At 44.7% G+C, this 26525-nt stretch overlaps 1 protein-coding gene across 4 annotated transcripts in view; it reads left to right on the top strand.

Annotated features, from left to right (window-relative positions):
- JAK2 (Janus kinase 2) overlaps window positions 1-26525 on the top strand; it is a 1999562-nt gene that overhangs the window by 1042679 nt on the left and 930358 nt on the right. For all 4 annotated transcript variants that reach the window (XM_069626008.1, XM_069626007.1, XM_069626009.1 and 1 more), the window contains one exon: window positions 32-189. In XM_069626008.1, coding sequence (XP_069482109.1) covers window positions 32-189 — 158 coding nt within the window. The remainder of the gene's footprint in view (window positions 1-31; window positions 190-26525) is intronic.

The following is a 26525-nucleotide window of genomic DNA, read 5'->3' on the forward strand; positions in this document are numbered from 1 at the left end:
TTATGGTATTTTACCTACTTTTATTTTACAGGAAGTTGAATTCTGTTCGCTGAGAGAAGCTCTGTCATTTGTATCATTAATTGATGGATATTACAGATTAACAGCAGATGCCCACCATTACCTCTGTAAAGAAGTTGTAACAGCAAGAGTGCTTGAACATATTCAAAGCAACTGCCATGGCCCAGTTACGTAAGTGATAAATACTTTATTGTTATTAGAACTCCTACTTTGTGCAGATCTGTTCTAGGCATGTGTATTTGTTTAGACTGGTCTAGGATGATAATCTTATCCTCCAAGCTATGTACCAAGCATAGGTTCATTGCACATGTTCAGATCACACTAACTTTACATCTGAATCGTGCCTGGATGTCTAAAATTAGCTCTCTGCCAGGCTTGTATTGAAAGGAATCATTCCAATAAAAACTTGAAATTATGAGGCAAATTCATCGAACCGTTTAAAAGTTAATAGATTTGTGCCAAATAAGGAGCAAGTTGGGCGCAGAAAGTTGCAAATATTCATTTTTTTGGTTTGGTTTAAAAATGCCCAGCATTTCTTTTTTAAGTCAATATTCCCTAAAATGTGTAAATGTCAGCCATGGTGCATTGCAGCAATGAGGCTTTTCAGAACTGAAACGTAACTATTTTTTTGTGTGTGTGCGCAAAACAAGCAACCTGTGCTCTAATCCCATGGGAACATGGTAAAAAAAAGTGCTGAAATGTTGTTTGTAGGCATGACCTGAATGGTTTCATATCTGGGTATGGGAGGGGGTACTGAAAGAGGAGGGGGTACTGAAAGAGGACGAAATGTATAGTTGGGGCACCAGATCGTTTTCCTGTTACTGTGAGAATTCCACTGGTTTTCGTGCAGGCAAATCAGAAAACACATATGCTGGAGGGGAGGATGTGGGGTGGTGCATCACAGGAACGAGCATGGGGGGGAGAGGATGATTTTGGACGTCAGGGAGGATTAACACAGTCTGGGGAAGGTGTTGGGAACTAACATGGATAAGGTAGACATAGACCGCATTGAGGCTGCTGCTGGTCATGTGACCTGGACTGGCCACTCAGCTCTCCACCCACCACCAATATCATCAGTGCTCCTTAGGCTTCCTCATCGTTGGCATTCTCACAAAAGGATGGACAAAGACCTCACCTGTTTGTGCCTGATCGTGCCATGGGAAGGACCCGCTATCTTGCATTTTGACTCAAAAGTAGTCACTACACAATTACTCTGCAAAAGACATCACCACATGCCTCCACCCTCTACAGCCCATCCCCACCCTAGCTATGGGGCAAACTGCCAGTCCCTGGGCAGCCCCTCCAAGCTACCTTAGCCAACCCCATCAATATTGCTTTGCCCCATCCAACACCCACAATCTCACATATACCCCACAAGCCCACATTTGGCAGTTGCTCCTGCCACAGAAACCATGGACAGCATCTCGTACAACAGCCTTGATGCCCTCTTCTTCACTGAAACATGGTTTACCCCATTCTCTCCCAACCCCCATGTGTTTTTAACCCCCGTGGTCTAATGCATTCAACAAAATGCCTGGCCGTAATAACAGGAGGCAGAGTGGCCATCATCCAAATGAGCAATTGGCCATGCTCCATCATCCCCTCTACGCAGAAAAGGTTGTTCGAATCGCCATCCTTCCCATTCCCTTTATCGACCAAGTAACCAATCACCTTCCACCTCATCTACAGACCACCTCACAGGAGTCACTCTTCTATTGAAGACTTCTCCAACGTACTGTCTTTGTCAGAGATGTTAACGTCCCTGAGTCTCCCACCGACAACCACAGTGGAAGCGCTCCTTTCTCATGGACTATATCTGTGGACATTAAGCTAATTTTGCTCCAAGCCCCCATTTACAACAAAAGCTGCACCCTAGACCTAGTCTTTACATCATCCTCCCTCATCACCTGACCACACCCGATCCAACTCGACAGATTTTACCATGATGCCATTCCACTGTCTATCACCCACTTCACCATGGCCCAAAAAGGTCAAGCGAAACACCCTCTCACTCAACACTGTTCATTCAAAACCTTCCCACTCTGAGCTACAAGCACATTTTGCAAGACTCCTTCCATCCACCCTCTGCCGCCCCATCACAGGGAATGCCTTGCTCCTCCTAGAATTGATCAAGAACTCTGCTTTGAAAACTGGTGGATACTCATGCCCCCTCAACAACAGACATACTAAGACCAAACCATCCACCCTAAGACCAAACCATTTGTCCCTTGCTACCCCCAGGCTCTTCAGCAAATGCTCAGTTACATCCCTAGAGAAACAATGGTGCAAAAATCATAACCCTGGTTCTTAAACCTCAAATCTCTTGGTGCCAACCATAGGATTCTAGTTACTGAGGCCAAAGCTGCTCCAACACCATCCCGCCAGCCTCTGACAGGAGCAAACCCTCTTCATAGTAGTAGAGCATTGTACCTGCAGTAAATAAAAATGTTGCAAATAAATATAAGCCATACAGCAGTGACCCAGAGTACAAAACACACCAACATCAGAAAGTTTGGTGGTTCAAGCTGCTACATCTACCAAGCAATCAGCATACCCCTTTATCCCTCCCGATACCGATGATAAGAGACTGGATGCCTGGGCGAGAATAATATTTACTGCTGGTAGTATGGCTTTAAAATCAACTAACAGAACCTGTGCTTTGTCAAAGTTTATGTTTACCCTGTGGGACTGCGTAGCTATGGTGGCTGACCCCATCCCGGAAGGTGAACAAAGAGACCGCTTCCTGACTATCATCAAGCATGGTAAGGAGGCAATGTTTGAATGTCTACAGTCAGGTCTGGATACTGCAGACATCAGCCGATCCATGGCAACTAGCACCGTGTTGTGCAGATTTGCGTGGTTGGGAAAGTCTGGATTTGCACTAGATGTGCAGTCTAGACTCCTCAATATGCCCTTTGACAGCTGAAGGCTGTTTGGCAGTAAGGCTGATGAAAGTTTGGAAAAGCTGCAGACCTCGAAAGCAGCAGCAAATCTTAGTATCGCCATTAGACAGCGTTAACACTCCTACTCCGGTTCATCATCTTGGAGGGGGTAAGTTCTTTTGATTCTACTCCTCAGTTGGAAGAGGAGAAGCCAGTCAAAGAAGTCAGAGAAGATTCCCTTGTGGTGGACAAGGGAGAGGTGCTAATTCAACCCAAGCAGCGGCAGCTCTACCCTCAGCTGCTGCTTCATCCCCCTCAAAACCACTCTTGAGGCCTTGACTCACAAACCTCGATGGGAGGCAGACTTTCTCAGCATCTGAAAGAATGGCAGGGCATTACTCTGGATGCTTGGGCACTAGAAACCGTAGCCCAAGGTTATTGCCTACCTTTGCAAAAATGTCCTCCAGATCATCCACCGGTGAGCAACCCTTTCAAAGTTCTGTATCCCCTCCTTGTGGAGGACATTTTGACCCTGCTAGAGAAAGGTGCTATAGAACCTTTGGCGGAGAGGAACAAGGGTTTGTACTCCCTGTATTTTCTAATACCAAAAACGGACGGAGGATTGAGACCCATCTTGGACTGAAGAAACTTGAACAAGTTCCTCAGGAAGGACAAGTTCAAGATGGTCACCCTTTCCCAGAACCTTCAGGCTCTCCAAATCCAAGACTGGATGGTGTCATTGGACCTTCAGAATGTTTACTTTAATGTGCCTATCCATCACGAGCACAGAAAGTACCTGAGGTTTGCAGTTGGCGGTTCTCATTATCATTTTGAGTTCTGCCATTCTGGCTGACATCCGCCCCAAGGGTTTTCACCAAATGAATGGCTATGGTGGCAGCGAGTCTCAGGAGAGAGGGGATTCACGTCTACCCCTACCTGGACGATTGGCTGGTCGGGCTCCATTCACCCGAACAAGCCCGGGAACATCTCAACGTAACCTGCCACTCTCGCCACAAACTGGGCGTCTTTCTCAATTACAAGAAGTCCCAATTTATTGGAGTCGTCCTGGATGCTTCCTCTGGGAAAGCCTTAACACCCGATGTGAGAGCTCAACATATTCTGCATATGGTCACCAAATTCCAAGAGTGCCCGGCATCTTCCGGCCTTTGTTTTTTTGAGGTCGATCCGTCTCATGGCATCCTGCATTTTCCTGGGGCCAGAGGCTCACCTGAGAATGAGATCGTCCAATGGGCTCTCAGGACTCAATGGTCCCAATTCTCAGGCAGAATGTCACACCACCTGCAAGTTCCAAGCAGAGACGATCGGGACCTTTTGTGGTGGGATTGCAAGGACAACATTCTCGGGGCAGAATCTTTTTGGCAGCCATGGCCAGAGATAACTGTGGTGACGGACGCCTCACTCACGGGGTGGGAAGCCCATGCCAACGAGCTGACAATCAGTGGTCATTGGTATCCATCGGAGTCCAAACTACACATCAACCTTTTGGAGCTGGGGGCAATCGGACTACCGCTGAAGGCCAGTCTGCCATCTGTACGGGTTAAGAATGTCCTGATCATGACAGACAACACAGTGGCCATGTACTCCCTCAACAAGAGAGGAAGGTGTAGGCTCACTGCCATTGTGCAGCAAAGCAATGCAGCTCTGGTTCTGGACAATTCAAGAAGGAATCACTCTATCGGCAGTTCACCTAGTCGGAGAGGAGAACACGCCGGCGGATGCTCTGAACAGGCAGAGGTCTCCCACGAGTGGGAACTAGCTCAGGAAGTCCTTCAAGAGATCTTCACCCTGTGGGGAACCCCTCAAGTGGATCTGTTTGCACCCAGTGTCAACTGGAAGTACAAACTGTTTTGCTCCAGGGAATTTCCTCCAAGAGGAGCTCTAGGGAATTCATTCGTAGTGGACTGGGAGTTTCTATTCTTGTACGTGATTCCTCCAGTCCCAGTTATTCCTCATGTGATCAGGAGGTTGAGAAAGTTCGGGAGATCCATGATCCTAATTTTCCCGTATTGGAATAGGAGGACATGGTATCCGGACCTTCTGGACATATCAATCTGCCACAAAGAGAGGACCTTCTCTCGCTAGAGCAAGGTCTGGTTCTCCATGCAGAGGTCAAGACACAGTGTTCACGCATGGTTTCTGAGAGGCTGAGGTACAAGGATTGGGACATAACGGATGACGTAATGGAGATTTTTCTTTCAAACAGAAGACCAGAAACAAAATCTTCATACTGCTGCCGTTGGAACAAGTTCAGCAGTTGGTGCAAGGATAAGAATGTGGATCCCTTTCTATGCGATACACCTAGGGTGCATTCTTCTTTTTTACATTTGGTGAATCTGGGGCTCCAGATTGCAACAATTAAAGGTTACCTGGCAGCGCTATCTATTTTCAAGCACTCGTCAGAGGAGGATTCATATTTTAAAATCCCTCTGATTGCTCAATTCCTAAAGGGTCTTACTAACGTATTTCCACCAGTTCTGTTCAAAGTCCCTATATGGGATCTTAACCTGTTGTTACAACTTCTAAAATGCATTCCTTTTGAGCCAATACACTCATGCCCATTAAGGCTGTAACCCTTGAAAACTGTTTTGCTAATGGCAATAACGTCAGTCTGTAGGGTAAACCCCTACATACTGTTGTCCATAAAGACAAGGTTGTTCTCAGTGTGAAGCCTTCTTCTCTACCTAAGGTAGTCTTCGACTTCCACTTGTTGCAAAAGACCATTTTACCAACTTTCTATCCACATACTCATCCTGGAAAGGAGGAGGAAAGATTACATAGGCTGGACTCAAAAAGAGCTCTCTGTTTTTATATCAGGAATGGCTACATTTCATCAAAATGACCAATTAATCATTGGCTATACCGGACCTACATTGGATTTAGCTAACAGGCCCTATCCAGATGGATCATCCTGGCTATTGGGGGAATGCTACAGTTTAGTGGGCAAAGACCCGCCGGAAGGATTGAGAGCACATTCCCCAAGCGGCATGGCAATCTCTGTTGCTCTTCAGAGAGGTGTTCCACCCAGACATTTAGGCAGCAGCCACTTGGTTGTCTGTTGACACGTTTGTGAAACATTACTGCCTTGATTTTCCAGTCAAGAAAGACTATTTGGAAAAGCAGTCTTTCATTCAGTCCATGATAACAATTGAGACAAAATATAATTTGCACTCCCATCACCAAATTATGACTGCTTTAGGAGTCCATCATAAGATGCGGAATGCGTGACAGGAGATAATCCATTTGAAGAACAAGTTACTTACCTGGGTAACATTCTTTTGATTGTATGTTCCTCCCATGTATTCCTCATCACCTCTCCCAGCCTACCCCGCCGTAAAATTACATGTCTTTACACTTTCTGCTTTCTTGGAGCCTACAGTCTATGGTACGCCTGGTAATTCCTCTAAAGAGAGGGAAAAACAGAACTGAAGCCAACGGGCGCTACGTGCGCTCTTTATACTGATGATGACGTTGACGGTGGAACAGAGGCCCTCGAGGGACATCAACTCGTCAAGACGCCACACAGCGCCCCCTGTCAAATAAAATGTTCGAAGCAGCTGCAGCTGGATGGATGATTATTATAAGATGAGGAATACGTGGAAGGAACATCCACATGGAAGGAACATCCAATCGAAAGAACGTAACCAGGGGTAAGCAACTCGTTCTTTTCAAGGTGACCGCAGTGGCAGTGGAAGCAGTTTGCAGCAACTGATGCTTATTGCGTCATGAATGCAAATGGTGTCTGATATAAAACGTCTAGTACTCCTATGTCCCATCCCCTTTCTTCCATTCTGTATGTATGGGCATCCCTTTCTCCAGAAAAAATGGTCTTTCCCTTTAAATTTAGACATGCGCAGGGTCGTGGCCCCAGGAGTATGCGCTTTCCTGACCCCGCCCACAGGTCCCACACCTCAGTCTTCTTTTTCGCGTCGACTGGAGTGGACCAACTTTTCCAGCGCTCGTGGTTGAAGCTCTTGGCCTGTAATTCCACGCGTTTTTCCCTAATTTCTTTTTTATTCTCAAACGGTTTTAACATACATTTTGTTACAGACACACCGTCCATGCGTGCTCTGCCTGTCCCCGGCATATGTAAGCCGCAGCAGGCTTCAGTAGGTGCCCGTTTGCAAGGTCTCCACCTGATCACATTAAGGAGAATGTCAGAAGGAAGACAAAGAAGATGACTATTTTATTTCTCCAAAGCACCCTGCAAGTACAAATCCTTCCCAGGGAGGCCCGCCAGCGGGAGAAACCAAGTAGGTCCTGTCGCCTGCAAGAAAGTTACCGAGGCTCAAGTAAACGGGCCTAACGGCTGAGGGATCCAAGGACCCTCCCGGCCTTGGTGACAAGGAGCCAAGCGCCTCGACTATCGGGACATGTCCCGAGAGGCTTTACTCTGCCACCAGATCTACACCTGAGGGGGCGCCTATACGCAGCGCAGACAGCACTTCTGGCAGCATGTCCAAGGATCAATGGACTACCAGGCACACGCCTGAGTTGCAGTTGAGGGCTCGGGCCTATGCGTATGAGCAAACAAGTCGAACCCAGGCCCATGTCAGCCACAGAAGCACATGTAGCAGGGGAGAACAAAAGGGTAGCACACGAAGACTGAACCAGCGAGCCCCAGTAGCTGAAATCAGCTTGTAGGACGCACTGGTCACCGGCGTCTGCATCACAGGTCCCATAATCCACCACTGACCAGACCAATACGGGGTAGATGCGCTACACAGAGGCCTCATTTACGCAAGACCGGCACAGCGCTGGCAGACAACAGTTACATGGCCATGCCTATGCTGGGACCGGTACAGGAGTGCTCTCAGCCAACCTGTGAGGAGCGCTTTTTTGATAAGTTCTTAACATTCATGCGGTCCCCACAGATGGGTAGCATCTTGAAGGGCATCATCCAGGACATGCTACCTCGAATGCTTCCACAGCAACCAGTGGCAGCGCTGGTGCATGTGCAGCCGCAGGCACCCAGTGGAAATGTTCCACTCCCTCAGCCGGCTTCACTACCCACCACGCTGTGCTTCTGCCTCCGATGGCCACTCCATTGCCCATGGCAAAGGACACACCACTGGTGTTCCCCACAGACCCTCCAGATGTGCAAGATCAACAAGACACCGACTAAGAGGAACAGGATATGCCTTCCTCGGCAAGAGCGTTTCATGACAGGATCGCTGGCCTGGTGGAACAGCTGGGCACGTCCCAGCCACAGAAGGTACAGCCAGAAGCAGGGATCCTGGCTGAGTACTTCACCACTGCGTAGATTCCAGATCCGGTATACCTCTGCAGCAGGATATGCAGGCCCTGGCTAAAAACGGATGGACTGAGCTACACTCCACACAACCAGTTAGCAAAAAACTGGATGCGAAGTTTAGGCAGGTGGAGGGCAACACACTTCCCTTGTCCGTTCACCCTCAGCCCCTATCATCAGTAATCACAGCCACGTCCATGTATCCCAAACCACAGGGGTCATCGGCAAGCACATCTACCTCAGCTCTGTTGGGCAAGGATTAAAAGGCCCTAGAGGCCTATGTCAAGAAGTTTTACTCAAACCAATGGCTTATCCTCAGGCAGGCAAATGCCAACACCATTTTGGCTACAGCGTATCAAAGACTGGCGTGAAATAGCCGACTTCCATGTGGACATCCCAACCCTCAAGGCCGGCTTGGCAGAGGCCGAGATAGTGGCACAAGACCTCATGGAAGCCACAGTGGCTCAAATCGATACAGCAAGTAGAGCCATATGTGTAGCAACGGACATGAGAAGGACGGCCTGGCTTAGGACCACTAGATTCAATCCAGATTTCAGGAAATAATTCTGGATTTCCCCTTAGAGGGGGGGTGACTTGTTTCATTGTACCACAGACAAGGAGTTAGACAAAAGAAAAAGTATCTTCCAGGCGGCCAAATCACTGGCCATTCTCACCAAGCCAGCAACCGAGAGTTTTGGGCAATGGCAGGCTGGACTGATATCAAACTTTCAGCGGTTTTTGGGGACTCCCAAGACCGCTGAGCCAGGCAGCCAGAACAAACCCCCAGTCAGCATTGGCGGAAGCAACATAAGCCAGCGCACAAGGGGTTATTCCAGTCCCCCCCCCTAGTCCTCAGCCTCGGAAGCAAAGAAACAATAATGAGATGCTTCAGATCCACAGCACTCCAGTGGGGAGTAGGTTGGCCCTCCACAGTCAGTCCTGGCGGACACTGGTTTTGTCCCCGTGGGTGGTGTCGGTAGTCTCTCAGGGCTTCCTACTTCCCATTCTGTCCCTGCCTCTACACCCCTCCCCCACATCGGGACACCATCACTCCTAGCGATGATATGCTCACTCATCACGAGTGAAGTGGTTGAGGAGGTCCCAATCCCACAGCCGGGGTTTGACTTTTACTCCTGCATCTTCGCTATCCAAATGAAGAACCAGGCAGACATGCGAGTGGTCCTAGATCTATCATTCTTAAACATGTACCTGCCCTTGCAGAAGTTCAAAATGGTTACGCCTGCTCTGATAGCGGAATCTCTGGGTGGGGGAGACTGGACATGCTCCATGCATCTGAAGGACGCATGCCTGCATGTCCCAATTTGGCAGTCTCATCGATCGTTCCTCAGTTTCCTGGTCATGGGCGTGCACTTCCAGTACAAGGTGTTGCTGTTTGACGTCAACTCACCAGCAAGGGTATTCTCGGGGCTCATGAACACTGTGGCTGCGCAGCTTAGTGTTGTATAAATGACTAGTGTTTCATGTTTTACTTTGCCGTGTTCATTCTGGAATGGGCATGCGACATAATGTTCTAAATGGAACACTGAATCTTGGAGAGTTTGTTGTTGCTTGAGTTATAGCAGTTGAACCTGAGATCCTGGATGTGTTGGGGGTCTCAAGCTACTGTGCTTCACATTACTGAATAAAAGCACCTAGTTAACACAATTGGCGTGTTTGCTTTTATAAGAATGGCGACGAGGATGGGATGTATGTTCCGGTGAAGCCTGCCCTGCTTTTATGACGATATTCCCCATCGAGACCCCCAACACCAGCTGGCTGAAAGTAACGACGTTCACCACGTGTGAGGCCGTGGAGAGGAACTGGCACCCAGTGCTAGTGTTGTCCTGCCAGCCGCGCACTCGGTCTGCTGAGGTGCAGATTGGTGCCGACGAGAGAAGCTGCATCGGCCGGACAAGCGAAGAGAGGTGAGAGACGAATTGAGAAGTCTCATCGGATCTTGTGGCGGCGCTGCTGTGGCGTCTTGGAGCTGTAACACCTCTGTGCACGTCTCCGCGTAGGAGCACCCGTCCCTCACTGCCGGGAGTCCGCACAGCATTTAAGGCGGGGCGGCGGCACAGTGTGTGTCCAAGCGTGCGCCCGTCACGTGATCCACCTCATATCCTGAAATCGGGCAGTTATCGTGGAAGGAACCGCGTATGTGCCCTTCATTGGATCGCGGTTTTAAGAAAGTGGGTCACATGTGCGGATGACAGGCAAATTCCGTGGTGGAGACTCTGCTTTCGGAATAGAAGTCTTGCTTCGCAGGTTGAAGCGAGTGTTGTGTTGAACCCGCCTAGGGCCCTCCGGGGAAGGCGGCCTGGGATTGCTGCTGAGAACAGTAATAGGTGAGAAATTTCCAGCAGCCTAGTGTACTGATTAGTGTAACTCCAGTTTTGGCTAACTGACACCCACCCAGGGAAAGAGGAGTTATTGACTGGTTTGCTGCTCTGGTCCTGGACGAGGGACACCAGATGCATATTTAATACCCAGTGTTGCGGATTGAAGTTATAATATGGCACTTTCTGGTGTACCGGGTCCCCAAGTGTTCATGCCCACTCCAGGCCCGCTCAATATTAAATGGGCACCTTGGAAAAAGGGGTTTTTACATTGCTACCTGTGGCAATGGAATGTAGATGGAGAGGAAGGTGGCAATGCTGATGCACTTTTTAGGATATGAAGGTAAGAGAATATATGACACTCTCCCAGACATTTCTCAACTGGATTTGGAAGAGGGATCTAACGATTTTGATATTGCTTTGTTAAAGTTGGACAAACATTTTGAAGCTAAAACGAGTACCGTCTTGGAAAGATATCATTTTGGCATGAGGTTCCAAAATGATGGAGATCTGTTGAAGATTACATCACGGCTCTAAGACACTTGTCTCTTAATTGTAAATTTGGTGGTAGTCTAGATGAACATATAAGGGACCAGTTTATGTTACATTGTGCAAATGATAAAATTTGCGAGGAGATTTGGTTGAAAGATGATCCTAATTTAGAGGAGGTTATAGGCATTGCAAAAAGGATCGAGCACACCTTACAGTGTGTAGCCAAATTGGGGGTTAAGGAAAATAAGTCAACTGTTGCGGTTCTGAAGGTGAATGATAAGAAGGGAGCCTACATGAAAGAAAAGAAAAAGCAAAAGTTCAAACCTGATAGACGTCATGAGGCTACCCAAATCAAAGGTGGGGGTAGTGAACAGGTAAATAGACGCGTCCAGAAAGGTAGCCCCCAGGGTCATTTAAAAAGGGAAGACAGACTGTGTTTCAGATGTGGCAGTGCTCGACATTTGTCCACGTCTCCCATATGACCTAGGAAGGCACGTGAATTGCAGCATTTGTAAGAAATGGGGACATTTTGAGAACTGTTGCAAAAATTATCTGGTTGGTAGTGGAAAAGGAACTCCACTTATTGAAGAATATGACGGAGCAACATCTGAGGAAGGTGATATATGGTAAAGTGCTCGGGGTCTGATGAATGTGAACACCCCTCTGCCTGGATAAAAGTGAATGGACACTTAGTTAAGATGTTGGCAGACTCTTGTTCAAAGATCACGTTAATGTCCAGTGTGGTGTTTGAGAATGACGTTGGTTCTATAGAACAATTACTGCCCTCTGATAAAATGCCGAGTGGGTATAATGGTGATAAGATAGAAATATTGGGATGTTGTGATGCCAAGTTCGAGTTTAAGGGCAGAGTGACTCGTGGAAAAATCTATGTCACAAAAAGGGGAGAAACATTGCTGGGTTGGAATGAACAGAGAGGATTATGCATCAAGTTAGATCCCAATAGTGAGGAACAAGTACTTAATGTGGCCAATGCACATGGATCGTGTAGTAATAATCACAGAAGACATGAGTTGTTAAGTATCCAGAAGTATTCAAGAGTAATGTAGGATGCTTAAAAGCAATGGTTCACAAGATTGTTGTAAAAGAGGGAAGCAAACCAGTTGCATCGAAACTTAGGCCTTTACCTTTGTCAATGCGAAAAGCTGTGCTTGAGGAACTGATGAAATTAGATAAAGAAGGTATTATTGAGCCGGCCAAGGCAGTAGAGTGGATTTCTCCTGTGGTAGTTGTGAAGAAAAGTAGTGGAGATTTGAGAGTGTGTATCAATCTAAGGGAACTCAATCGGTGTGTTGTGGCGGATCGCCACCCTCTTCCAAACATGGGAGAGTTGTTAAGTAGAATTGGAAGTGCAACATTTTTTGCCAAACTTGATATGGCAAGTGCCTACCATCAAATCAATTTAGATGCTGAATCTCGCAAATTGACTGCTTTCATTACTTATGAGGGAATATATCAATTTCGGCGCATGCCTTTTGGTTTAATATCGACATATTCGGTATTCTAACAGGTTATGGACAAATTGTTGAAAGATGTCAAAGGTGTGTGGTGCTTTCAGGATGATGATCTCGTATGTGGAAAGGATGAAGAACAATTGAAGGGGAGACTGGATGAGGTTCTCAATATTTTTAAGGAGAGAGGCATAACTTTGCGAGGTGAAAAATGTGTTTTTATGACACTGGCTGTGGAATATCTAGGCCATGAAATAACAGAGCATGGGCTTAAACCAAAAAGGAATCTGGTGGATTCCGTTCTTAAGACAAAATCACCTAAGAATAAAGCTGAATTGAGGTCATTTCTAGGTAATATTTAATTTTATCGTGGGTTTATTGAGAATTATGCTGACTGTATAACCAGTTTAAGGGCATTGTTAAGGAAAGGAGTTGATTTCGATTGGAGTAGGGAATGTGAGAGAGAGTTTGAAGAGATGAAAAGAAAACTAGATATGGCCAAACCCTTATTGATGTTTGATACAAGGAAAAGGACTATTCTGTCAGTTGATGCTAGTAATACTGGTATAGGAGTAGTGGTGTTGCAACCGGATGTGGATGGCTCAGAGGTGGTTGTAATGCATGCATCCCGAATGTTGAGAGGGCCAGAACTCGATTATTCAGTTCTGGAAAAGGAAGCCTTGGCGTGCCATTGGGGCATCAAAAAAATGAAGAATTTTGTGTGGGGCCAGGATTTTACTTTAAGAACAGATCATAAGCCCCTCAAGGCAATTTTTGAAAGACAAGGGCTTGACAAGGTATCAAGGAGAGTTGCTGGTTGGATTACAAGATTACAATGCCACAAGTTCACTATAGAAGTGGTTGCAGGGAAGGAAAACGTGCAAGCAGACTATGCCTCTAGGGTGAAATTGGAGGATGGGGCAAGTGAGGACAGCAATAATGTGTGTGGTGAGAGTGACATGGTTTTTGTAACTGCAGAGGGTATAAATACAAAAGCAAGAATGGATTTGTGTGTTCGAATCAGATGAAATGTGGAAACGCATAATGATGTTTGTAGAAAATGAGTGGCCGGAGAAAAGATTACTTTCCAGGGAGGAAAAGTCATTATGGGAAGTAAGAATTGAATTGTCAGTGAAAGGGGGGCTATTGTTCCGATGGGACAAATTGGTAGCACCTGGGTGCCTGAGGGAAAAGCTGATAGAATCTGCTCATCAAGGGCATATAGGGGTATGTAAAACGAAAGAAGTGATAAAAGCAGATTACTGGTGGCCAGGTATCGACCGCGAAATTGAAAAAGTGGTTGGTGCATGCACAGATTGCATTAAATCATGGGAAAGACAAATACACCTTAGGGACTGTGGCAAGATTTAGCAATGGATGTTTTGGGTCCAGTTGATATGGGGATGGGTAGAGGAAAGTTCATTCTTGTCCTAGTTGACACATTCTCAAGATGGACGGAGTTCAAGATCATGAGAGAAGTTACATGTCAACGCATTATAGAATTTCTTGAAAATGTATTTGAAAGGGAGGGTCTACCTAGTAGTATCCTCACAGACGATGGTCCCCAATTCACTGGACAGTTGCTCAGAGATTATCTGGTTAAATGTGGGATTGGGCACAAAAGGACTCCCCTGTATTACCCACAAGGAAATGGTATGGTCGAAAGCGTCAATAGGTGTATTATGGAAGCTGTCCGTGTAGCGAACGCATGTGGTTTAGATAAGAGAGTAGCTGTGAGGGAAAGGTTGTACGCGTTGCGGATGGCTCCTGGTTCTGAGACAGGTGTGAGCCCTTTTGAACTCATGAGGGGCCGAAAAGCTAATACATTGGTGGCTCCAGCTTGGCTGGGCAAGGGAAGAGAGACAGATGTAGTTGTGGAAGATGTAAAAAAAAAAAGGATGGATGTAGGTAAAGGAAATTGGGTGGAAAGAGTCAATGAGAAAAATCCTAAAAAGAGATCGGTGGTTAGAGTTGGAGACTAGGTTCGGATAAGAAAGGCTGTACTCTCGAAGAAAGGAGAGCCCCTGTATACGGACCCTGTGAAAGTTGTGCGGGTTTTTAGAAATGCTCTGGGGTTGGAAAGTGGGCAAATCTGGAACATGTCCAGAGTTGCGAAGATTAAGAGATCACCTGCTTTTTGTTTATTCAAAGTAATAAACTTGTGTGTCCATGAAATATTTTTTTTGTAAAATAGGGGAGGGGGATGTGTTGTATAAATGACTAGTGTTTCATGTTTTACTTTGCCATGTTCATTCTGGAACGGGCATGCGACATCATGTTCTAAATGGAACACTGAATCTTGGAGAGTTTGTTGTTGCTTGAGTTATAGCAGTTGAACCTGAGGTCCTGGGTCTGTTGGGGGTCTCAAGCTACTGTGCTTCACATTACTGAATAAAAGCACCTAGTTAACACAATTGGCGTGTTTGCTTTTATAAGACTTAGGTCGGAGGGCCTTCATGTATATACATACCTCGAAAACCGGTTGGTCAGAGCGGACACGCCAGGGCAGGTCAGGTATGCTGAAAACAGGCTCATGAGCACACTATAAAGACCTGGGGTTCTCCATCAACTTGCAGAAATTGCAGCTGCAGCCTACACAAACCCTAGTGTTCTTGGGTGTCCTGTAGGCTAGAGAAAGACAAACGATATTCCCCACAGAGGAAACAATTATTGCTATCATGGTGGCTGTCAGGCACTTCCTCGGCAAAACGGTGACCATGGCCTGGTTGTATCAGCACCTGTTGGGCATAATGGCTGCATGTCTCCTGGCGGTAACGAGGCTCAAAATGAGGAGACTAAAGCTGCATTTTTCAGCCTCTTGGAGCCAGGAGACTGGGGCACAGTCAGCACAGATGTCCATACCGCCACACCTACACCAGGCCCTCCAATGGTGGAGGCAGGACACCAACCTCATGGCGGGCAGGCCATTCATACTGTTACGATGGACTCCTCCCTCTGGTGTTGGGGAGCCACCCTCGACAGCCATTCTGTGCATGGGCTATGGAGGAGCAACAGAATCATATACGTTAGTCACTTCGGTGAGTAACTTGTAATTATTGGCACATGAAAACATCCAATAGATGCCAGGTCGTCGACAATACACAAGATCATTTTCATTATGCATTTGGCCACACAAATGCCAGTGTAAGCATTTTCATTAAGGTCCAAGCTGGCTATGCCAATATCGGAGGCTTACTGGTGCCTCTGCTTCACTCCTCTCAGTGGGCCTGACGTAGCAGGAAGGATGGAGGGAAGTTGATTGAAAGTTTCCCGAGTCCCACCTCCATTACAGCCCACATAGGCAGACAAAAAAAGGAGCATTCAATTAGTCGACCGCATGGCTTCCTCCAGTCTTTGACACCTTGCTCCCATCTGGATGCTGCAGGAACAGAGGCATTGTAGGCCTCCAAATCTCAGCCTGCAATGCCTTTCTCCGTGGAGCCTGCAGACAATTATGTAATGCAGGGCACTCCTGAAATTAAGTGATGTGCATGATGCTGGAATGAGCGACTGCTGGTGCAGGATGTGGAAAGGTCCATTCTGGTGTTTTCAAGGACCCTAAAATGGATTCTGCTGCCTTCGTTAACTTCTGTTTTTTAGTTTTGCTTTACGATAACAAAGGCTGTTGTGGGCAATCTCCCATATTTTTTGGTCTAGACTCTTGGCACTAGTATCTGTAACAATTGCAAGAGTGAATGGAAAATATTTGCAAAATGTCCTCCTCCTAATGGTATAAAAATTGATCTTGAGGAAAATACCTTCTTACCAACCGCATTATTGGCACTGAAATTCGTTAATGCAACCAGAATCCTGTCGCAAAATCATTTTTATTTTTTAGCAACTGATTTTGAGACTTCTGAACCCCTAAAACAGCCATGGATGCTTGAAGTAAATGATGTTACAAGTGCCATTGTAAGCAGTGTTCCTTCGACCTTATTGGTTTGGAAAGTTAGCGCACAGGTTAAGTACTCTCCAAAGATATCAACCAACCTTTATATTGCAAGTTCGAGAGCCTGCAGGGGCCACTAAACATTTTATCGTTTCAAGGTCGATCCATTAATTACCATTACATTGGGTTATGAGCACTATTATTTAAGTGTTTAAAAGCCAGCGTAATATGACATTAAGTGCTATTTACAAGTTTATTATCACTTTTTCAAAAGTAAATGTTAGGTCTAGCCTTTTTTGGAAGTGCAGGGATTTTTGGTATGGTCCAAAAACAGCATGATATTGCAGGTTGTCTTCAACACCAAAGCCATTTTTACCCCACTATAGTTGAAACCACGACAACGATTTATATGGTGAGTGCCAGTGCAGAGGCAACATTATATGAAGCTTAATTTAGGGGCACTTGTAGACAGAGGTGTAGAGCAACTAGCTGCACATCTTGTGGTTGTACAGCAGACACTCCTTTAATGCCACTTCTTTGTTCCCTGGGAATAGTGTAGGGGTAAAGGATGGACAAGGCAAGGTGTGAGGTTAGTTATTTTATACCAGTGGATCCTGCAGATTTTTAAAAAGTGGACCCAGCCTTACTTTGCAGAGCCATCCCCCTTCGCTATTGAAATACAATATTGATACGGGAAGGAGGGGTAATTGCACGAGAATCTGATAATTTCATTTCTTTCTTGGCTCTATGATACTAAACCAAGGCAAGATAACGCAGGTCTATTTTGCATAGAAGGGGTCTCAAGAAAGATATATTTCCACTTTGGATGGACTGAATATCTGAAATGAATTTGATAAAAAAAAAATGATATTCAAATTGTTGTACTGGTATTTTGGGGGCATTGCAAGATGTAGACTGCATGGTGTTTTGGGAGCTTCTCAATTCCGATTTGTGTATCTTCCTTATGCCTACTTGCAGATGCTACTGCTTTTGTCATTCTAGGTCACCCTTTGCAATCTAAGGATCATTTTGGACTTGCTTCAACACAGTGAGTGTTAACTGTGTATAGCTGTTGGCTTGAGGTTCAGGAGGCTACAAGTGTTACCTTACCCAGGCTGAAAGTTATGAAGTCAATCACTCAGGAAGAGATTGTTCTGTATCGACTGTAGCACTATCATATTAGCGAGAATATCCACAGTTTGAGGGAGGTTGAGCTTATTACCAGCGAAGAAGCTCCAGTTATTGCGAGCAGGGACGTAATTGAATCCTACTTTCGGGCAACCCACAAACCAGGTTCGGGAGGAAGCCCCTACAGTGGTCACTGGGAGCACAATAGTACCAACAATCAGACAGACCTGATAGCTTTCTGGGATTGTGCCTCAGTATCTAGAATTCGAACCAGGGAGAACAAGTTAGTTGCTTTATATGTGAGATTTGCCAAAGAAAGCTTTTCTCGCAAGATTTGTGGGCGGACTTGGAAAATGGGTCATAAAGTACCCTCTAGTACAAGAAAGAGCAAGTAATCTGAACCAAATTTTAGAGCATAGACCACAAGGTTGTCTTTGCAAAATCCGAAACTCGGGTATTGAAGAAACTCGGTACAGTTGTGCTTTATATCAGCTAGCAGAAGGGTTCTCCATCAAGAGGAAGAGAGATGATGCTTTTGTTTTGGGAGGGACCCTGGGGGCATTTCTATTCAGAAAGCCCAATTGAAGGGAGAGGGAGATCTACTGAGCGGAACGGCTAGTAGTCTGCACACGAGTGTGGACTGTAAAATTCTGAGGGATTTCCGTTTCATCCCCCGTTGGATGTTTGTCTCATAACAAGAACATGTCCGATTTAACTCCATGGAAGATCCCATTAGGGATTCAAACTGGTTGTATGGACCCAGCATCGTGTGTTTTCGGAATTTCTGCTTGTGTTCAAGAGATTCAGGAAACCTTGCCCAATGGCTGATCAGAATTTGTTTTAGTTCATGGAGGATTTTTAGTTTTTTTCTTTACTTTGGAAGTAGTTATGATTCTACAAGCAGCCAGAAGCTGCCTCGCGCTGCATGCTTGCTTCTTGAGCCTTTAACTTTCCATGGACATGAACAACAAAAAGCATGGTATATGTTTTGTTGACTTTTCATGTTGTGGTGGGTGTCTTGGTCTCGCGGGTTCTCTATGTAGGAGGCGGTGCATGAAGGAATCGTTGTTAGTGATCCCAGCATTGACTCAGTTGTTGTGGAGGTTACTCAATAATGACTTTGTGGATTTCAAAATTGTACTTGCTTAATTCATGGTTTCGCCTTTTGTGACTTTGCAGGAAAAATTGTCCTGAGCGCGTTATTGCCCCTCTTTACAATAAAGTTATAACAGCAACTATAGATTGTAGCACTGTTCTAGTGCGGTAAAGAAATACGTTTAATAGACATTATTGCCTTGTTTCTGATGCTTGGGCACAGGAGAAAAATAGCATAGTACCTCTGAAGGCAGTGTATGCCTTGTGTACTTATTGTTACAGATTGTAAATGTGATTTTTCTAATATTTAATGTGAAATATCTGTAGAAGAAATAGCACTCATTAGAAGATAATATTGAATTCCCTGGGCAACAATGGTTCTGATCGATACAATATGTCTGCTGCCCGTCTTTAACTTACTACCTCTCTAATGTTCGTGGACCCTCTGAAAGGAATAACCTGGCAACAGAGTGATATGTGCATACAGTGTTGTTGTTTACTTCTGGTGACAACATTAACAGTATGAAAGGTTTTCTAGCTTCTGTGAATCGTGCAAGTGATTTCTGCCATTTGCAACGGTGGGCCACTTTTTCATTGGTGCCCAAGACAATTGTATACCCCAGTCCCATTTAGGCTGCAGATAATGAGGACTGGGCACACCAAGAGACCATGAATATGGCACAGGATGCAGTATACGACCAGCAAAGAACACAAGATGCTAAAGGGAGTTGGGAGGCAAACTAAGCCAAACAGGCAATGGCAAGGAGACACCTGAACCCAATAAACAACCACTTTAAAAATCTTTGAATGGGAATTGTATGCTTTGATACAGTAAAGTCTGACTGTTGACTTGTTATAAGGATACATGGACACAGATAGTTTATTTATTGATGCAATGTTTGTCAGGTAGCAGTATATTTATTAATGCAATGTTTGTTGGAAATAAGTATCCGACAAACATCACATAAATAAATTATCCATGTCCATGCACCTGACAAACATTGCATAAATAAATAAATAAACCAGGTCGTGGCTTAAAGAATATTTACTCAGCAACACTGGTCAAACTATTATCAGCATAATGAAGTAACTCATCACCAGTGCCATGGAAGTGGTTTAAAGAGGATTTGATGTATAGTTTGGAAAAGAAGCAGGATGAAATAAATAGCGCTGCTTTAATTATTTTGGGAGATGCCAAGCTGCCTACAATGCACGCCCACACCCCACTGCACCTCCCTTCACATCACAATGCCAGCACGAAACCATTCAGTGACTAATGGCCCACAATTAGCAGTTTCCTGCCGACTTTGTGATGGGAGGGGCAGGTCTTAGCTGCAAGGGAACCTGAAGTATTTGAATTTTTGTTCTTATGCCCCCACCCCAAGTGGCGCAAAAGTGGTCCGAGGGAGCCTTTGACTTCTGTAATGTCACATGTACAAACTGGGGAATTTCATCCCCTCCAGAGGCTCCAGGGACCGGGGCAATTGTGCCCCAAGCAGCTGCCCGCCTCGCTGGGGCCACGAAACAGGCCTGCTTACCTGCCCCAAAAACCACATGCTTGGCATATGTAAAGTTAGGAAATAATCACAAACCCCATATTCTCACATGGCTCTAGTTCTGATGTTTTCCCCTACTTCGAATGAAAGTAGTGAAAAAAACCTGCATGAGAGTAGCCTTGATATGTTGGATGTTATGGCATTAGCTGTGAGAAGTAGATTTCAGACGACTTTCAGGGGGTTGGCTGCTATTTTTAGGAAATGTTTTCTTTTTCAGGAGCTCTCTAATTTTGTAGCTTGAATCTGTTTCGATTTGCATGCGATGATACCCTGCCACATACTGGTTAGTTTGTAGTATTTCAACTTGGTTATTTGAAGTTTTGTAAAATCAGCAGAATTTATGTACCCCCCCTACAATGCTCTTTATGTGTTTTATGTTATTTTTGAAAATTATTTTTTCTTTCTCTGGATCGGTAACCGAGAATGTTGGAGAAGAGGAAGACCTTGCAAATCCTTAATGTCCAGCATTGTCATTATCGTCAGACACACACCATCTAGACCTTCTAGACTGGCTTACTTGAACCAAATCATGGTTCCCCTAACTCGTAGAGTGCGTTCGGGTGGCACTAGCTTCCCCAACATGGCCGCCACCTTCTGGAACATGCTCCCGCACCAGATCAGAGCCATTGACTCTCACTCAGCATACCGCAAAGCCATCAAAACAAGGCTCTTTGTCTAGGCTTATTGCGCATATCTTTTTTTTTTTTAATTTGTTTTGGCTACACAGTAACCTTTACAAAAATAGAAATCTCAGATAAAATTACATAAACATTTTCAATAGATTAAAAACTAGTACACATAAGGCATATATAAGGCCCTCAAAATATCATTACACTTTGTTCATCAAGCAATTTGCCGTTAAAAACATCCACATAACTTTCTTTGCCCGAAATGTTTCAAGTTACATATCTCAATAAGTCTAAACGACTTTATCATTTGGTTATTTTTCAACAAATGTTTACAGTTGAAGCTTAAAAACATAACTTAACTTTTCCTTTACCCATGATGTTTTGTGCTACATTTCTTAATACGGCTTGAAACCTAGAAAACCGAATCCTGCCATAGCAATTTAATGAATGATTGTCAGTCATCCTAACAATTCACATTTCATTTTTAGAAAGCGCAACACCGCCAATTGCAGTTTGACCCTTGAACCATGCAACATGTCCATCCACAGTGCTTCAAGATTAACACATTCTGGGTTGGGCACATATTTGAGAAAATATTCAATACGTGCTGTTCTAAGTCCCGCACATTGAGTCAGCAAGTGCTCCAGTGTTGCGTCCCTTGAATCAGAATTACAGAATCTGCATTCCAAACTTGCAGCTTGCTGGCCTTGCCTTATAGCCATAATTTGACCCGTCATCAGAACATTAAAACGAAATCTCATAAACTCCTGTCTAAGCAATTTGCTTGGGAATTATGAGATAGGGTCCCATAGTACCCATTTTTTTAGTATTGTTTGCCAAATGTGCGTACAGTTTTTTGCAGGATATTACACTGACCGTCAAATTCCAATCCGCGTGCTGTAGGAGACTCTTAACCTTCATAGGATTATTAAGTTATTCTTTAGAGACCCCAACTTCTGCAAGAGATTCCTGAACCTCCCTTTCCAATTCCCGTAGTACCTCTGACAAGCCCTCACCCCCTACCAGGGACCGTCCCATGATTCAGTACAAAGTGGAATTCTTGCCCACAAGCACTTCCCTATAAAAGCGATCCTCTACGCCACAGAATGATACTTGATGATGAAAATAGCCCGCGTTCATAGCGTATCGCTGCCAGTGGGACACACTCTGGAAGATACCAGACCAAAGACCTCAACAACCGTGCCTCATACTTAGGAAATTCGTTTCTAAACCAGGAGGGGGCCAATTCCATTCCATAACAAAACTGGGCAATGGTCTTGTTAAGGTACACTTTCAAACACGGTAACATTGAACATTATCCATATTTATTATCCATTTTACGCAATTGCGAAATCAGTGGAGTGATCTTCTTATCCAGAAAAGTACATAGATTTGTCCTGGTTACAAACTCAAAGATGGGATATCCTAGATAGCGAAAAGCATGGCATATTACGAGTATGGCATGATCTAAAAACCAGGCAAATCTGATTGCACATTTCTTATAGTTTAGTCGCATACTGAAGGTTTTTGTACGGTTAATACCTAGTGAGTTTTCAACGGTATATTTCTTAAAGGAGGACAGCACACGCTGCAAACCAATGGGAGTCAGGTCAAAAAGTAATACATCATCGGCGTATGCAGTCCAGACAATTTTCGTACCCTCCACTTTAGGAGCAGCGAAGGATGCATCTTCCAAAACCGGGCCAACATTGGATAAATAAAAGTTAAAAATGGTTGGCGCAAATATGCATCCCTGTCTAAGACCATTAGTTGTGATGATTTCCTCTGAGAGGGATCCCTCCGTGTTTAGTCGGACCCTAATTTTAGTTTCAGCATGGAGATGATAAATAATTGTTAGAAGCTGTGCGGGCATGTCCAGCGCATTTAGTTTGCTTCACAGAGTTGCTCTATTTACTAAAGCAAAAGCGGAACTCAAATCTATAGACGCCAAGTATATTGGTTTGCTGTCTCTTGACCTGGTCTGTAGCTGCATAACAGACAGGATGAGGCCCCCAGCATCCGTGCCCACTGTTTATCTAAAGCCGGATTGCTGAGGAGATAATATTGCCTCTCCATCCATCCAGGAGTGGATGTGTTCCAGGACCAAGGACGCAAAGATTTTGGAGTCGGCGTCCAACAGGGAAATAGGTCTATAACTGGATGGTGCAAACCTATCGCCCTTTTTATAAATGGGTACAACGTAAGACAAATGCCAACTTGTCGGAAATACCCTAGATATGACAATATCTTTAAACAAAAGAAACAAAGTCTTTTCCCACAAGTTCGAATTACCCTTGAACACTACGTTGGCAAGCATGTTTGGCCCTGGAGCCCGCGAGGCCGAGCTTATTGATATGAGTCTTTGGATATCCAGCAGTGTAAAAGGGAAATTCCATTGACAGGTCAAAAGATGTGCCGGTACTAACCAATCGGTTGTAGGTCGACAATATAAAGAGCCAAAGTGCCCTTCCCAAACAGCCGATGGAATGCCCACACCTTGTTCTCTAGCTTGGCTTTGACATCTCCCATTGACCAGGGTCCAGAAGTTTCTTATATTGGTTTTGGATAATGCCTCCCGAATACTTTCCGCATCCTGCTGAAAGATTTTTGCTTTTAGTGTTCGCGCTTTGGTTTTCCACTTATTTTTTGCTGTTTTTATCACTTCCACTAATTCTGGAGTATACGGCTGTTTTAGTAAACAACGAATCTCACGATTCCTCTCTTTTTTAAGTTGATATATAGTGGGATCAAAAACATGTGTATGGGAAGGACCCTGTTTCTTGGGCCTCCTGATCCCTTTGGGCCCAAGAATAACACCCTTGACATAGTTATTGAAATCCCCATGTGTATACATGCTAATAATTTTTTTTTCACAACCATTACTGTCTTAATCCTGGAAGAAAACCTTATTTACTTTCTCAACATTATTACAATGCCAGTTATTTCTGTTCCCAGCAATGTTAGGCTCCATTGTCAGTGGATATACATCCTTAACAGCAGCCATTGTGGGTGCCTGAAGGGTCAGTTTGAGGACACTATGATCACTAACTACAGAAGGTATTATTTTAAAGTCAAGAATGTAATTAAATAGATGCATATTTACAAAAATATAGTCTATGGTGTAGAATTCAGATCCATTTGTCTAGGTGTAGCAGATAGCTTCCTTACTCGTACAGTCATTTGCATAACTTAAATCCCAACTCCTCAGGAAATGGTTCCACTGTAATCCCTGGACTTTTTTTCTAGAGGAGCCAGCATTATTGGGACAAAGAATTAACTCTCCTGGTACCCCCTTTGAACACAAACCTGCTTCAGAATTAAAATCACCCAGGAGCATGATGTTCAAAACTTTACACAACATTTGTCATTCCTGTATGATACCATCGATTAAGTCGATACATTTCTTTAAGTCGAGCTCAAGACTCCAATAAACATCAACTGTCAACAATTGATTGAATGACACAGGTGGGGAGAAGTGCAGCAACATGGCAATGCAGCCCTTATGCGGCGAGAAGAGCTTAAAACACTTGAAAGGCAGCGAGTTTCTAATAGCTATAAGCATGCCTCCCGCCGGTCTCACTCTAGATTTTTTGACTGCTAGCAATTGATGCATACAGTACCCATCCAACACTAGGGGGGGAGTTAGTGCCCATTTCTCCTGGAGGCAAAAAATACTAGCTTTGATTAGGTGACTAGTGCTATTAGACGCCAACCTAAGAGATTTATTTCCCCGGGAGTTCCAGGATACCACTGTATATGTTGAGGTAGTCTATTGTTTCACATTTAGAGCTTGGATTTTAGCTAATGATTCGCTCGATGACTGTACCAACCGTTTTAAATCTATTTCTGCAGTTGAAATTTGTGCGGTTTCCCCCTCCGTCTTTTTTGAGAATGAGTATGAGGTGGCATCCGACAAACAGCTCTCCTCTGCCTCAACTCCTCAACTAATCAATCTATCATTATATGGTTCAAGAGCGAACCCGAAGCAGTGGAGTGAATCAGTTTCCGAAACTACTAGTTCCATGATAGCCTGGGAGTAAAATACGATTCTGACATGATCAAACCTCAGTGGGTGGATGAAGTCCACCAATTTGATGTCACCCGATGAGATCATAGAGAGTCTAGCTGTTTCACTAAAAGGGGATAAAACTCTTGGGCGATTTCATGACATAGGACCGCCCTGTGTAAGCATTAAGTATAACATAATGCTAGGGCAGTCAGTTAAATGGGGTGTTCTCTAGTCCGTTCTATTGGACATCTCATTATTTAAGGCTCGATTCTTCGATCTGAGGACTGCGATTCTCTCCCCCTATTTGATATTCGGGACCTTCCCGGTTCTCCTCTTTTTTCTGTAGATCGTTACCATAAACCCTTGTCAGCCCTATGTGACTTGTGATTTTCCTCGAGTGCACAGCTTGTGCCAAATTCTCCCATTGTTTGGTCGGGTGAAAATTATTTCTTTCAGGAATATTTCTCATTTCTTTTTGTTCACACATCGAATTTAGCTTAAGTTTCAAGGGATCAGGACAGGGTAAATTAAACCGTACTGCAGGTCCCTCATTGGGATGTTTCATAATTAAACAAAGCTGGCGATGCATTTCTAATGCCCCCCTGCCTCAAAAGATTATGGGAACTGTTAAGCGGGTTATTTAGTTCATAGACCAACCCCGTCATTGTCGAAGACCCAATTTGATGTTTTTCTGTCCAAACAAAATCTTGAGGAGGCCAAAGTTTTTGAATGGCGTTGGGAGGCCCTTCACTATTGTCTTTTTTCTCCGTGGGATGGTGCCTTGCTTCGGTCCAATTATAAGAAACCGGCAATCTGGCACCCTGCCTGCTGGAATCTGCTAACAGTTTCTCTTCTGCTTGTTTTACAAGAATTTTAATGTCTTCACTAGGAATCAGAGTGGGTACCAAAAGCGTTGACATGTCCCCCTCCCCGCTCCTTCCCATAGGAGCTCCTTTGGCCTTGAGTTCCCCTGCATTGCTGGCCTCCCCACCATTAGATGTGTATTTGCCTCCCGATGATAGCTCCACTACCTCGGCCTTCTCTTGAGGTGCAGGGGTGAGATTTCTCAACACTTTGGTCGAGAGTATGGAATGTGTAGTGGGTAATGTACCCGTAGTTTCCTCTCCACTACCTTGATTATTTTTAGATTTTGGTGTAAAAAAAAAGCTTACTATCCGTGTTGTCATTCGTACTCAGTATTTTTTTGTTATTTTTTATTTTGTTTGTACTGTTTTGTTGGGAGGACTGAGCATTATTGCAATCTTTAAGGCCCTGTGGGGGCTTTCTTCCCGTGTTCCCCTCTCCTCTTTTTGGGACATTCTTTTTTAATATTTCTTTTTTGGTTAGTTTAAGTGTTTGAATACTGCCCTTATGGCTCATAGCCTCCATCAGAGTGTCAGAGGCTTCCCATATTCGCCCTCATTCTGATCACTGGACACCAATGGACGCAAGGCCAGATACATTATTTTTTTTGGTGTTCCCAGTTATTTCAATTCTAGGGCTTTTTTTACTTTCCTCGTCGAGTTGTGTCAGATCTATACCACCTTCGGTTGAAAGACCACATATATCTTTTATATTGGCATTAGTGTTGGTGATTTTTAGGGTGGGTAAGTTCTTGCTTTTTTTTTTACAGGATTTTTAATAGAACTTTGCGCCCTGGCAGCTCTACGCCTGATGGCCCCGGCCCTCATTTTTTTCTCTCTACGGGAGATGGGCTGATCGATTGTGTTTGCACGCTCTATAGAAGAATCCC

This window comes from Ambystoma mexicanum, chromosome 6p, assembly GCF_040938575.1.
Source record: "Ambystoma mexicanum isolate Mex_15411 chromosome 6p, UKY_AmexF1_1, whole genome shotgun sequence".
Lineage (NCBI taxonomy): Eukaryota > Metazoa > Chordata > Amphibia > Caudata > Ambystomatidae > Ambystoma > Ambystoma mexicanum.